At 38.3% G+C, this 12,363-nt stretch overlaps 4 protein-coding genes across 6 annotated transcripts; 2 read left to right on the plus strand and 2 right to left on the minus strand.

Annotated features, from left to right (window-relative positions):
- Nucleotides 1-29: 29 nt before the first annotated feature.
- On the minus strand, nt 30-2,484 carry AT3G15140 (Polynucleotidyl transferase, ribonuclease H-like superfamily protein). 2 transcript variants are annotated; one of them, NM_112377.2, is made up of 6 exons: nt 2,043-2,484; nt 1,544-1,746; nt 1,196-1,276; nt 816-941; nt 595-718; nt 30-516 (listed from the first exon to the last, which is right to left on the minus strand). In NM_112377.2, the coding sequence occupies exons 1-6, from the start codon at nt 2,319-2,321 to the stop codon at nt 316-318; spliced, it is 1,014 nt and encodes a 337-aa protein (NP_566502.1). In that variant the 5' UTR covers nt 2,322-2,484; the 3' UTR covers nt 30-315. The 2 variants fall into 2 exon arrangements, with proteins under 2 accessions (NP_566502.1, NP_001327308.1); NM_001338150.1 differs by lacking the exon at nt 2,043-2,484 and adding an exon at nt 1,844-2,015 and having other exon boundaries at nt 48-516.
- Nucleotides 2,448-4,763, minus strand: HPY2 (RING/U-box superfamily protein). Its single transcript, NM_112378.3, has 7 exons — nt 4,597-4,763; nt 4,303-4,374; nt 3,832-3,942; nt 3,627-3,737; nt 3,398-3,537; nt 3,050-3,132; nt 2,448-2,956 (listed from the first exon to the last, which is right to left on the minus strand). The coding sequence occupies exons 1-7, from the start codon at nt 4,684-4,686 to the stop codon at nt 2,814-2,816; spliced, it is 750 nt and encodes a 249-aa protein (NP_188133.2). The 5' UTR covers nt 4,687-4,763; the 3' UTR covers nt 2,448-2,813.
- Nucleotides 4,764-4,970: 207 nt separating this feature from the next.
- Nucleotides 4,971-9,113, plus strand: AT3G15160 (AP-5 complex subunit zeta-1). Of its 2 annotated transcripts, NM_112379.6 has the most exons (16): nt 4,971-5,287; nt 5,380-5,526; nt 5,622-5,713; nt 5,832-5,928; nt 6,221-6,264; nt 6,338-6,426; nt 6,666-6,763; nt 6,843-6,989; nt 7,159-7,306; nt 7,406-7,482; nt 7,703-7,774; nt 7,938-7,985; nt 8,051-8,178; nt 8,283-8,427; nt 8,526-8,730; nt 8,834-9,113. In NM_112379.6, exons 1-16 carry the CDS (start codon nt 5,186-5,188, stop codon nt 8,881-8,883), a joined length of 1,689 nt encoding a protein of 562 aa, NP_188134.2. In that variant the 5' UTR covers nt 4,971-5,185; the 3' UTR covers nt 8,884-9,113. The 2 variants fall into 2 exon arrangements, with proteins under 2 accessions (NP_188134.2, NP_001327408.1); NM_001338151.1 differs by lacking the exon at nt 4,971-5,287 and having other exon boundaries at nt 5,329-5,526; nt 8,834-9,077.
- Nucleotides 9,114-10,385: 1,272 nt separating this feature from the next.
- Nucleotides 10,386-12,212, plus strand: CUC1 (NAC (No Apical Meristem) domain transcriptional regulator superfamily protein). Its single transcript, NM_112380.3, has 3 exons — nt 10,386-10,714; nt 11,228-11,511; nt 11,590-12,212. Exons 1-3 carry the CDS (start codon nt 10,516-10,518, stop codon nt 12,037-12,039), a joined length of 933 nt encoding a protein of 310 aa, NP_188135.1. The 5' UTR covers nt 10,386-10,515; the 3' UTR covers nt 12,040-12,212.
- The last annotated feature ends 151 nt before the right edge of the window (nt 12,213-12,363 follow it).

The raw sequence follows: 12,363 nt of genomic DNA on the forward strand, positions 1-12,363 counted from the left end.
AACCAGCACACAGTCTATTACAGCCGATATTGGGCCAATTCATGGGCCTCTTATTCATTTTCGAGATTCTCAGATTTTCCTACAAAAAGTTGCTACCAAGCATTTTTGGGCCAATTCATGGGCCTCTTATGTCTTCGTAATCTAAATATCATAGCTCTGAAACATGTGAATCTACAAAACCTTCTCACCACATCACATTTAGGCGTAACCACATTGTCTTCTAAGAGTTATCATCTTAATACTCAAAAGACTTGACTAAGTAACTAATTTATGGATCATGGAGCTTGTTGGGTTTGTCATTTTTCCTTGAGAGCTTTACTTGATCCTGTTCTTGAAGAGAAACTCGACGTTTCTCATATTGGATTTGCTCCTTCGAGCTGTGAGCTTGAGAACTGCACCTTCTGAGAGCATCCGTTGCACCACCCTCGTGATGTTCTTTGTGTCATCAATGCCCAGATGGTGGCTTCCCATGAGTTTTATTCCACACTGCCTCATCATTGACACCATTCCTCTTGCCTGTCATGTCATCTACTATTAATGAGTTTACAATAACATACAATAAGATGATGATGCATAGTGATATCTCCAATTTACCTCACGGCCATAGAAATTCAAGTAGACGTCTTTGAGATTGATCCACTCCATAAAATATGGCGGAAGATTGATGTTTGAAACTACGCATTGCTCAGGAATCTTTGTCTTTATATCCCAGTTTCCACTGATAACATTAACATAATCAGTATCCCAAAGGAAATCAGTAATGAGAAACTCAAAGATTTACATAAGCAGCCCCATCTCTTATCATTAATTCTCACCAGGTTACAAAAGCTGCATCGTTCAGACCCCAATCTGTATCTTTATCCCACAAGTCATGCTCAGCTAACCAAACTTCAAACTCCTCAACAACTTGCTTAAATGGAATAGCTGTGTCATGCCACACACTACAATTCGATTTTTTAAAAGTTAGTGCGACAGTCTCAGAATCCAAAGAGAACCAAAAGAGGTGTTGGGAGAAGTCTGTGGAGTGTGGACTCTAAACCAATTCTTAGGATTATCATACTTAGCAGAGTAGTCAATTATAGCATTTGGTAACGCATGCATTAAGGATTGACTAGTGCAACTAGACAGAAAACATAACAAGCATTGTAGCCATATAAATATATCTACACCTAGAAGTAAGATAGTAGTAGCATACCGATCAACCCCGAGTTCCCCATACTTGCCTTCGATGTATTTGTTAATTGCTTGCTCGCTCATTTTGGTGGGTCTTACAAACCTTATGAAGAAGTATAGAGAACAAATAATCAACCACATTGTAAAATTGAGGAGTAAAATTATTAGAGAACAAGCAATAATTAACATTGTGGTATCTAGCTATGACCAATAACATTCTGAAAGAAAATAAATTTCTGAGGTCTTCTTATGTCTAAACAACTCACTAACAGTTCTTACTCCAATGACACAAAATCAACCATCCAAACAGCCAAAGACCTTACGATTGTTAAGAAAAGTAATGCCATTAAAGATAGGAAGCTGTTATGACCTGTGGAATAAGTCTACGACTTCCATGGTTTTGGCATCTACGATCAAAATAGGAAACTCAAGAATCTCAACTTTTCCTTCCAAGTCAATAACCAAGAAAAAATTGAATTCTTGTGACTTCTTTCTCTCAAGATCAGCAGCAGCCACTCGAAGTTCCTTTGAACAATCGTGGTTAAAAATCTCCAAATGGGCAGGATCATCCATCTGATATCATCAACATAAACTTTATTACCCATCATTCACGATTATTTAGGTATAAAAAACTAGTAAAGAATAACAATGTAACGATCGAGACACAAACAATAAACAAGTTCCAATCTCGTTCAGACATTCCATCGAACAGGTCGCAGACATTGCATAGTTGATTCAAATTTCGCATCACTTGTTTTCGAACAAGCATACGGAGCAGGAACCAATCAATAAAGAAATGGAATTTAATTCCGCATTCCGCTGTAGCAAAAACTAAATTTAAAAAGAACGACGAGTAGCAAAGTGTTTACCTTTGTACACTTTCCGTGGGTGTAATACAAGCACATGGGTCTCCACCTTGCATTTTCACTTGTTTCCATTAACGAAAAAGTAGAAGGAGAAGAAGAAGAAGAAGAAGAAGAAGAAGAAAAGTCAGAGGGAGAAGGAGATGGAGATACAGAATGCGAAGAGTTGCACATGATTCGTTTGGTATGAGCTAAAGCCAACGTGGCGGGATAAGAGAACCGGGTATCACGGAAAGGACTGATTCTGGACAACGAAACCCTAAATGCAGAGAATGCGGACGCCATTTTCGTCGATTAGCATGAAGATTGAAGATGAAGATCTTCCTTTCGAGTACAGGGACTGGGAACTGGGAAGCTAAAAGCCTTTAGTTTGTTTTAGTAACCAATTCAAATCGAACCAAAAATTGAATTTGAAAACCAAACTGGATTTATATCCACACAAACTCTTAACCAATGCCAAACCATACCATGAAAAACTAATAAACCGAGTAGACCTAATAATGGTACTAAATCGAAAATTCTGACTACAAGAAATGAAATTAAGCTTTGACTAGCCTCAGGAAATGAACGTAAACTTGGCAAAAAAAACAGCAGTTGAATTCAGAATCGGAAGAGATCGACTATTTACATCCTCCATAAAGTGGAAACAATTGGTATCAAATTTCACGTTTGATAAAATATACCGAACGGACTAAGAATAGCAAAAAGTTGTGAAACATATGGCTTCAACTTGTTTCATTGCAGCGCTTAAAACCCGGTCCAAGAAATGTCTGATCTCTAATCTTCATCCACATCTTCTGTGAAGTCTTCAATCACTTCAGCCCTATTAGATTGTTTGTTCAACGAGCGCATCTCCTCTATTTCAAACTTCAACATTGCATCACAAATCACTTTGCTATTCTGCAGTTTACCTCGGCACCCTGAGGATTTCAAGAGGTCATACAAATGACAAATCAGCATGAAAGAACAAAGTAATGGTGTCTAAAGATGTTTTTGAGCAAGAACTATTTTACCTGCTACAGGACAATTCGCATTTGGATTGTTGACTATGTAATGCAGGATTACAGATTTTTCATAGACGTGCCTGCAATCCATACTGCAACCATAAAAAGGATCAGAGAGACATGGTATCAGTTCACCGCACAATTGTATATTATTATTTGATTAGTTCTACTGCTACACGAAAGATGAAATCATATTCAAGCTTTATGGTCATGTATAGAAAGAAGTCAGTATCGACTGAATATGGCTTTTGAGGATCATCCTACATAGACATCAGGCATGGGAGAGGACAAGCAAATCGTCCGAACAAAACAAGACATCCAAGTTAAGGGAAAAAAGACAAGAAACATCCATTGTACCTGCGAACTGGATCTGCTAATTCAGTGACAGGCTTCCCGCTCAAGGGACATGTCATGTTTAGAAGAGGGCACTGAGTACTGGTCATAACAATGTCCTCATCATCGTCACCAGGCATTGGTTCACCTGCATGATGAACATTCTGCAGCAAAACATTGACAATAACTTAAAAAGGAAATCGGACTATAGACCTATTAGATACAAGCCAAGAACTTTAAGTTAAAAACATACCCAAACTGCTTCCCTGAACTGGCGCATCAAATGATCATTTTGTGGCACTGAGGAAGGTGTAGCCTTGAGCTTTGTGAATTCATCATCAAGCAACTTTTTAAAGTCCGTTAACTGCAGTCATTAGAGTAAAAATCAATTTGCTACATCTAAAAGTATGCAACCGAATAAGAAATTAGATAACACATGAAAGAGGGAAAGTGAGTACTTGTTCCACGGGTTGGTACCGATTTGCAACGGATTGAATTGCTGTCGAACGGTGATTACAATCACTATGCAAATCCAATAACTCAGCCACAGAATTTTCAAGGTCCTTAACCTGTGGAACCCAAAATATAAAAATGAAGAGCATATATAAAGAGCATTTAAGAAAAACAAAGACAGACATCAAGGAAAGAGTGTTGGCAAGAGCAGACAATAATACAATGTCAGAATGAAAGAGATACGTGATAACAAGTTTTACAGCAATGCAATTAACCAAGAATCAATCACATTAGAAGAAAGTCTAGGCAGTTCCCACAAGTTTAAGATAAGGTCACTTATGATTAGCCAATACAAAAACTCAAGGAGATGAATGAAACTACTCTACATTGTAGCAAAAAAAAAAAATGTAAAACGGCTACAAGTGCGTTTATCCCTGAAAACGCTTCCTCTCATATCAGACAAAATAATAACCAACCTTGTCCGTTTGATTTTCTTTCTCCAATTGAACTGCAATGTTCTTCATCATTGCCACAGCTTTGCGGATATCCTGCAAATAAAAGTAAAAACAGATACGAGATAAAGCAGATTCTAGGCTATAAATTTTGCCCAAATTAGAAATCCCTTGTTCACTTCTAACTAGTCAAACCCATTATAAGCCGAAGCTCCTATCTGTTAACATCTCGGAGGAAAGATTTCAGGAACTTCTCAGAAACCTATATTTACATCAAAAAAAAAAAAGAGTGAATTTGGTTTGAACGAAAATACTCACAGCAAGCGTGGAACTGTTATCGGAGACAAGAACCAAAGAAGCGTTCTGAATCCTTCCGGCAACTCCGTCAGACGAGGACGCCGACGCCATATCTATCGCTCCTTCGCTCCAATTTTCTCTTCCGAGGTTTGTTTTGGAGGGAGAAATCAGAAGACGGAAAGAGTGAGAGAGCCTGCGATATACGGAGGTTTGCTGAATAAAATGCGTGCCGTCTTATGCTACTATAAGCGACACGTAGTTAATTAATCCTATTAGAAAACGTGAAGAAGACAAGTCGTACCGGCCGAACGAAGTCGTACTGGCCAAACGATGTCGTATCGCTGCAACAAGCTATAAAAAGGCCGCAGCCAATCCATAGCCCGTCTAGGGGGTTTGCTTGATAAACTGTGTGCCGTCTTATGCTACTATAAACGACATGTGGACAAGAAGAGATGGCATGTAGTTTAAGGATATAGATCTTTGAATAAACGACGTCGTCTTCTTTCCAATCCTCTTTCTCCGGGACTCTGGAGTCGCCGAAGCTGAAACTTCTTCATCCATCATCATATCATATGAATTTTTTCTAGTGATCTTCTTTTTGATTGAGAACATGAGTGATCAAGAAGGAGACTGGGATTTTTACCTCAGAATCCTAAGCAACAGCGCGCGGGATTCTACGGATCCTGCTTCTGATCCATCTATACTACAATCAGTACGCATCTTTTGTCCATTTATTGAGAATTGGCTTGAGACTGGTATTAAGTGATACATTGCTTTCGTTTTGTTTGAATGTATATGGATTAGGTGAAGAAGCTGCATGGGTTCTGTAAAATGGAGAAATCAGATGATCTTGTGGCTAGAATTTATCCACAATTCAATAAAGTCTTCCATCGTTCGGTTGCTTCACTATCTCAGTCCGAGTCAGGGGCGTCCAAAGGCCTTCTCTTGCTAGTACATTATTCTCCCTGAAGAATTTCAGATGAAAGTTTGTTTTTTTACGTTTTGGGTTCTAGTGTGTATTAAGGATTCTGTGTTTGTGTGTTTAGGCCATTCTTCAGTTTTTTCTTGATTTTGGGGATATGGTTCTGCACGATTCTGACCCAAGTTTGAGGACATTCTTCCGCTCATGTCTTAGCCGGTATGGACTACCTTTTATGTCTTGACTGGGTCTTGTTGTGGCTCTGTGCTCTGAGATGTGTGCTACTATGCGTTTATGTAGATAAATTTTGCTGATATGATCATGATTTTCTTTGTAGTGAGTTCTCAGATGCCGCTGTGGCAGAGGCAACTTGTGAATTCCTTGTTGTGAACCAAAGAAAGCTCTTAGCATCTTTCCCAAACTTACTCCCTCAGGTATTAACTGGAATGACTAGCCATATAAATCCTTAAACTTTCTTTTAGCTTTCAGTCTCAAGAAGATTACTCTCTTAATTAGTAAAGTGCCTCTATTTATTGTGTTATTACTGTGTGCATCAACATATGTAATAGAACTGTATCTTTCTGTCCTTATAGCTTTATGCAATCTAGCTGTTCCTTCTGCTTTCATCTTTCTTAATTTGTGTCCATTTACATTTCCACCGCTTGAACAATTAAGCCATAACAGATATATTATATCTCTATCTAATTCAAGAAATTGTATTTGCAGTTTTTCCCGTTGTTGCTTAAGCTCATTGCCTGGAATTGGGAGAAGTAAGCTGAAAATATGCACAAGTGATTTGAACAATTATCTCAAGGAAATAAATTTTCTTTGTTCTAATTTCAGGTTGGAGAAGTCCTTCCTGAAGATATTTCCAGGACTGATATCACCTGGGTCATTTCTTCCTCTGTTTCCATCCATTGTAGACTTGCCAAGTGAGTCCGCTTGTCTAAAAAATGCTACTCGACTTCATATATTTGTTTGTACTCTAATTTGGAGACCACTTGGATGACTCCAACTGTACTAAGATGTATTTGTAAGCTGACTGGTTTCCATTGTTTTGAGCTTGTTTGGTATTTCTCCATTGATGCTTGGACTTTATTCTCTCAGCCTGATTGAGTTTACGAGTGTACTGTGTACTAATTATGTATCTTCTTGTTAATATTTTTGCTAGTATTGGTCGTGGCATTAGAAAAGGTGGAAAGGAGCTCGGGGTCGGGGTCAAGGGTTGGAGGTAGCATTGCTTCAATTCAGAAGAGTGCAGCTCCGGAGGTCTTATATCTCATAAAAACATAAACCATATGACAGTTCTTAGATAGTCAATGAATGACAAGGATACCTGTGAATGCAGATGCTTCTTGCCCTTATGGATGAAGCATATACTGGTTCAACCATCGGGGATGGAGGGGATGACTCTGAATCTGAAGATAACAATACAATAGATGTAGCTGATCCTCTGTTTCTGGAGCTTCTGAAGGACGAAAATGATGGTCTAGCGGTATGCATCCTTCCTCTGGCTTTGCTTTATTCCAAAAACTCAACAGAAACAGTTTTATATAATAATTGTCTATTAGTAAAAATTTAGGGCCTATGTGAAAGTTGGTAGTTTTTTAAACTGTCTGATATATTAGACAAACTGAAAGTATTTTGTCAAATTTGTGCTGCAGGAAAGACACCGCGCTTCTCCTACATTGAATGCAGCGCTGCAGGCTGCTGCAAGTGGTCCTCGGTCAGAGAGGATGAAGCAGACTCTTAAGATTGCTCCCCGACTTCTTGATGTCTACTTTAGTGTTACATTGCGAGATGCAAATGACTGTAAGATAATTTACAGCCTTCCTAGTTTGTTTTAGTTGCTAAAGGAATATAAGTCAATTTCCAACTTAGTTAGGCCGTTGACAACTTTATCTTTTGCAGCTCTGATCTGTGCTTTAATCCCTCTACTCATGACAAGAAACTCTACAATGTTTCCGGATAAGATTTTTTCTCATGAGGTACACGCATCTTCTGTATTGTTTTTCTGAAGACTTTCCTTAGAAAATCATTAGAACAGGCTAATTGACAATGTTTATTGATTTCTCTCCTCTAGATATGAGTGTAGCGTCCATTAATATTTCTTCAGAAATGCCAATGCTATTTTGACGTTTTAGTGTATAGACCTGTATCACTGCCATATTGGACGTTATCTTACAGAGATATTGTTTGCGTACACAGATCCGTAGGAGGCTACTGGAATTTGTACTAGCTGCATTTCAGAGGTCTCCAAATTTCATTGCCCTGTTGAAAGTAATGTCTGCCTATTTTATTTTATTTTTTTGTGCGAGTAATAGCTTTAGAATTTAGATAAGAAGATTTCACAGTGCATTATTAGATACATAGTCTTATGATTACCGCTTATTTTCTCGAGTAATTTGCAAGATATGCATTCTCAACTTCTTAAATAATACAGAAGCCTATTATTGACCGACTTGGGGAAGCTTACGATGATGTTGCAAAGGTCAGTTTCTAATATTTAGACGGATGCTTTGTAAGATAATCTCCTCTAAGCATTTTCTTCCGTAGAGAGAGTTAGCCTTACAGCTATGTTGGGCAATTGGAGAGTATGGTGGTGGGGGAGAATCTCACAAGGAAGCTGCTCGAGAGCTTTTTGAAAGTTTAGAGTTGCTTGTATATGAGAATCTCTCATCAAGGTATTACAAACTTTTGTTTGTGTATCATCAATCTGCTTTCTTGGACAGAAAACATAAATGGTAATTACAATGTTTTCCCTATTTGTTTCCAACGACCAAAAAAGCCGCCTAGGTTTGAGGCAAGAATCTGGGAATGGTTCAAGAAGAACAACACAGTCAAGACTTCTGTGTTTTGTAGTGACAGCTATCGCAAAGCTCGCAACATATCACCGAGAATTATTACCAAGAGCCCGCGTCGCCTTGGGAAAGGTACACAGGAAATAATTGAATCTATTAATGCACTTACCAATGATTAGTTGATTACTAAACATCTGGAATCTGAGTTCCACAATTATGTACATGTGTAGGTAGTAAAGTCTCGGATATCTGATGCAAGGGTTTGGAGACGAGCACATGATTACTTAGGACTAATGAACGAACCAGGAATCTGTTGGTCTGTGTTAGGACCTTCACGGGTTTCAGAAAAACGGTTTCCAGGCACAGTTAACTGGAGCGAGGGTGGACAAAAAATGGTTGCACACATTCCATTTCACATTCTTAGTGAACAAGGAGGTTAAGAGACTCTTCTCATCACTCTGTTAAAAGTTAAATTCAACAAGATGATAATGTGGTTGGATTTAGAAAAGATCTAACGTTGTGTCGTTGTTTTTTGCAGGTCCTCCATTCCATGACTTTGCTTTCTCCGATATCATCCCCAAAAACTAATCAAACAAACAAGTCTCTTAAATTGTGTTTTATTGTGAATAGTGAAACTCAAAGGTGTTTGTGTTTGTATACATCGGCATCTCTTTTTTTTCTAGCAGATGTAGTTTTGTAACCTTCTTGACTATGGTTCGTTCAAACTTGGCAAAATTCTTAATCAGACCCGGTTGGATCCGGTTTAAATTTGGAAGAAATTTACAAAAGAAAATTTAGTCCGACCCAATTATGACGAATTTTCTCTCGCCGTATTCTTTTTTTGATCCACTTTTCTAACAAGCTCCGAATGAGAAAATGCCAAAAGAAAAACTGTGGGTGGGTCCGGAACTTAGCCGTAGACTCGAAAAACGACACCGTAGGGTTCAGGGCGGAGGTCGGCGGAGATGATTCTCTCATCCACCACACTACTCTCACTCACACATACGTCACTCGACCTCTGTCGCCACCTGTGTGTAAAAATCTCTTGATACGCGAGTTTTTTTAACTCTCTCTCTTTTCTCTGTATTAATTCTCTCTTGGTTTTTAAAACAACAATCCATAATTATTGATCCTCAGCGTCATTTATGACCTTCTATTTTAATCTTTCTTTCTCCCAACAAAATCAGCAGCTGACATTGATCTTTTATTATTGTTTCAATGAATTTTCTTGAATAAACGTGTGTGTTTTCTCAAAAACAAAAATGAAACTCCTGAGATATTTCTTTCGTCTACTTAATAACATATCGTGTAGGTTTTTAACCAAAAAAAAATCAAAACACATGACGGGTCGGACCATAAATTAAGTTGTTAATTTTTTTGCATCAAAAGTTTTTGACCTTTTTAATAGGAAAAAATAATAATAATAGGTAGAGTTATTTGTGAGACCGTAGACTAGGGGGTGAAAATACAGAAGGAGAGAGGGGAAAAAAATGAAAGATGCATGCAAAATAAAAGAAAAGGATGGGAATATGATTTGATGTAAAGCCTGTGACAACTCTCCCTTTTAAATATTTTTCAACGCGACGTTACCTTATTGCAGACATGACGCGTCTATATCCTATCCGTCCATTTTTTTTCTTCAGATGCTGATGGATGGATGTGATTTCTTCTTATGATTTGATGCATCCATGCACCTCTTTCTTTCTTCATATTTGTTTTTTTCTCTCTAATAAGTTTTGGATTAAATGTACTAATGCGTTTAGAATTATCGTTAAAAGTATCTTGTAAACAGACAAAATCCAAGTAGTATCCAATAAGCTAAAGGTCTAAAGTGTTTCATAAAGTTAAATTTATCGTCTTTTTCTTTAGGCTGACGTAGAATCCCCTGAATTTCACAGTCACGCACGCATTGCATGCTCAAAAGACAAATGTCGTCCAATAATATCATATAGATCCTAAACAAGTTTTAGCAAAATTATTACAATCCTATACACACACATATATATTCGTTTTGTGTGATGTATTGTACACATCAACATCAACTCTATCTGTCACTAGCTACTGTCAAATATCACATCAGTTGCTTGTAGAACAGGAGAAACACAGATCATTAAAATAAAGGACCTTTTTTATTTTCCTCTTCTTTTCTCTTCCTTTATCTTTCAACATTTGGGAACTCTAGGGTTTTGTTATTTTTAGAGCTTTCTTCTTGTGCCGACAATGGATGTTGATGTGTTTAACGGTTGGGGGAGGCCAAGATTTGAAGATGAATCCCTTATGCCACCTGGGTTTAGGTTTCATCCAACTGATGAAGAGCTGATCACTTACTATCTCCTCAAGAAGGTTCTTGACTCTAATTTCTCTTGTGCCGCCATTTCTCAAGTTGATCTCAACAAGTCTGAGCCTTGGGAGCTTCCTGGTAAGCCCACTTAACTCAAGTCAACCCACCTTCTGTTTCACAGGATGCACTCAAAAACTTTTACAAAACTTGATAATAAGTCCCATCTCTAGATTTTTGCTTAAATCGTCATAAACCCTAGTTTCATCAAGGCCAACTTATTAGACTTTCCTCTGTTCTTATTGCCATATCCAAATTCTAGGACTTTATTTCTGTGATAATGTGCTAGATGAGTAGATGTTAATGTAGCATGATATAGGCTTAGTGGAGACACTGTTAGAACTCTTTAATTAAACTTTCATTAGTTTTGAAACTAAACCAGTCCTTGTTCGGTTCTGAAACAGAGTCTCTACGTAGTTATAAATCTTGCTAACGACTTTGTTATAAATTATTAATATTTGATCAAGTTTTAAAGAAATCAAACTCTTGTTCAACTTTATATCAACCCTTCACATGAGTGACCAGTCCTTGTTCGGTTCTAAAACAGAGTCCTCCTTACTCTGTTTGTAACTTTCACTTATACCATTTGAGCAGAGAAAGCGAAAATGGGGGAGAAGGAGTGGTACTTCTTCACACTAAGAGACCGTAAATACCCAACGGGACTGAGAACGAACAGAGCAACAGAAGCTGGTTACTGGAAAGCCACTGGTAAAGACAGAGAGATCAAAAGCTCAAAGACAAAATCACTTCTCGGGATGAAGAAAACTCTTGTCTTTTACAAAGGCAGAGCTCCTAAAGGAGAGAAGAGTTGTTGGGTCATGCATGAGTATCGCCTTGACGGCAAATTCTCTTACCATTACATTTCCTCCTCCGCTAAGGTAAAGTATTAAATCTCTATATATCAATCCACTTTTCTCATACATATTATAATCAAAATATGTTTTCTTTTACACTAGGATGAATGGGTTCTCTGTAAAGTTTGTCTGAAAAGCGGCGTAGTTAGTAGAGAGACGAACTTGATCTCTTCTTCTTCTTCTTCTGCCGTCACCGGAGAGTTCTCCTCTGCCGGTTCTGCAATTGCTCCGATCATCAATACCTTTGCGACGGAGCACGTGTCCTGTTTCTCCAATAACTCTGCTGCTCATACCGATGCGAGCTTTCATACATTCCTTCCCGCTCCACCGCCGTCACTGCCCCCACGTCAGCCACGTCACGTCGGTGATGGCGTGGCGTTTGGTCAGTTTCTGGATTTGGGATCATCGGGACAGATTGATTTCGATGCAGCAGCAGCAGCGTTCTTTCCGAATCTACCTTCTCTGCCTCCCACGGTTCTTCCTCCTCCTCCGTCATTTGCAATGTACGGTGGAGGCTCCCCCGCCGTGAGTGTGTGGCCGTTTACTCTCTGATCGCCATGCGGTCATTAAACTATCTTTACTATCTTTTAATCTAAGAGAAAAACTACCTTGGGTTGCTTAATATTAGTGGCTTTGTATTAGTCTCGAATCATTTCCTCGTAGCATTTTGCTGTTGTACGTGTTTGTAGTAACGTCTTTGTGCATGTTTTTAAACATGAACCTGCTAAGTACTTATTTGTAGAGGTTTGTCCTTCGGTGATAAGATTTTAAATTTTTAAGTGATGCAGAAGCAACATGAAACATTACAATTGTAATATGACAATTTCGAATCGCATGGATAACAAATAGTCAAAACACTAGTCATATTGCTCACTC

Source organism: Arabidopsis thaliana, chromosome 3 (genome assembly GCF_000001735.4).
Source record: "Arabidopsis thaliana chromosome 3, partial sequence".
NCBI classification, from domain to species: domain Eukaryota; kingdom Viridiplantae; phylum Streptophyta; class Magnoliopsida; order Brassicales; family Brassicaceae; genus Arabidopsis; species Arabidopsis thaliana.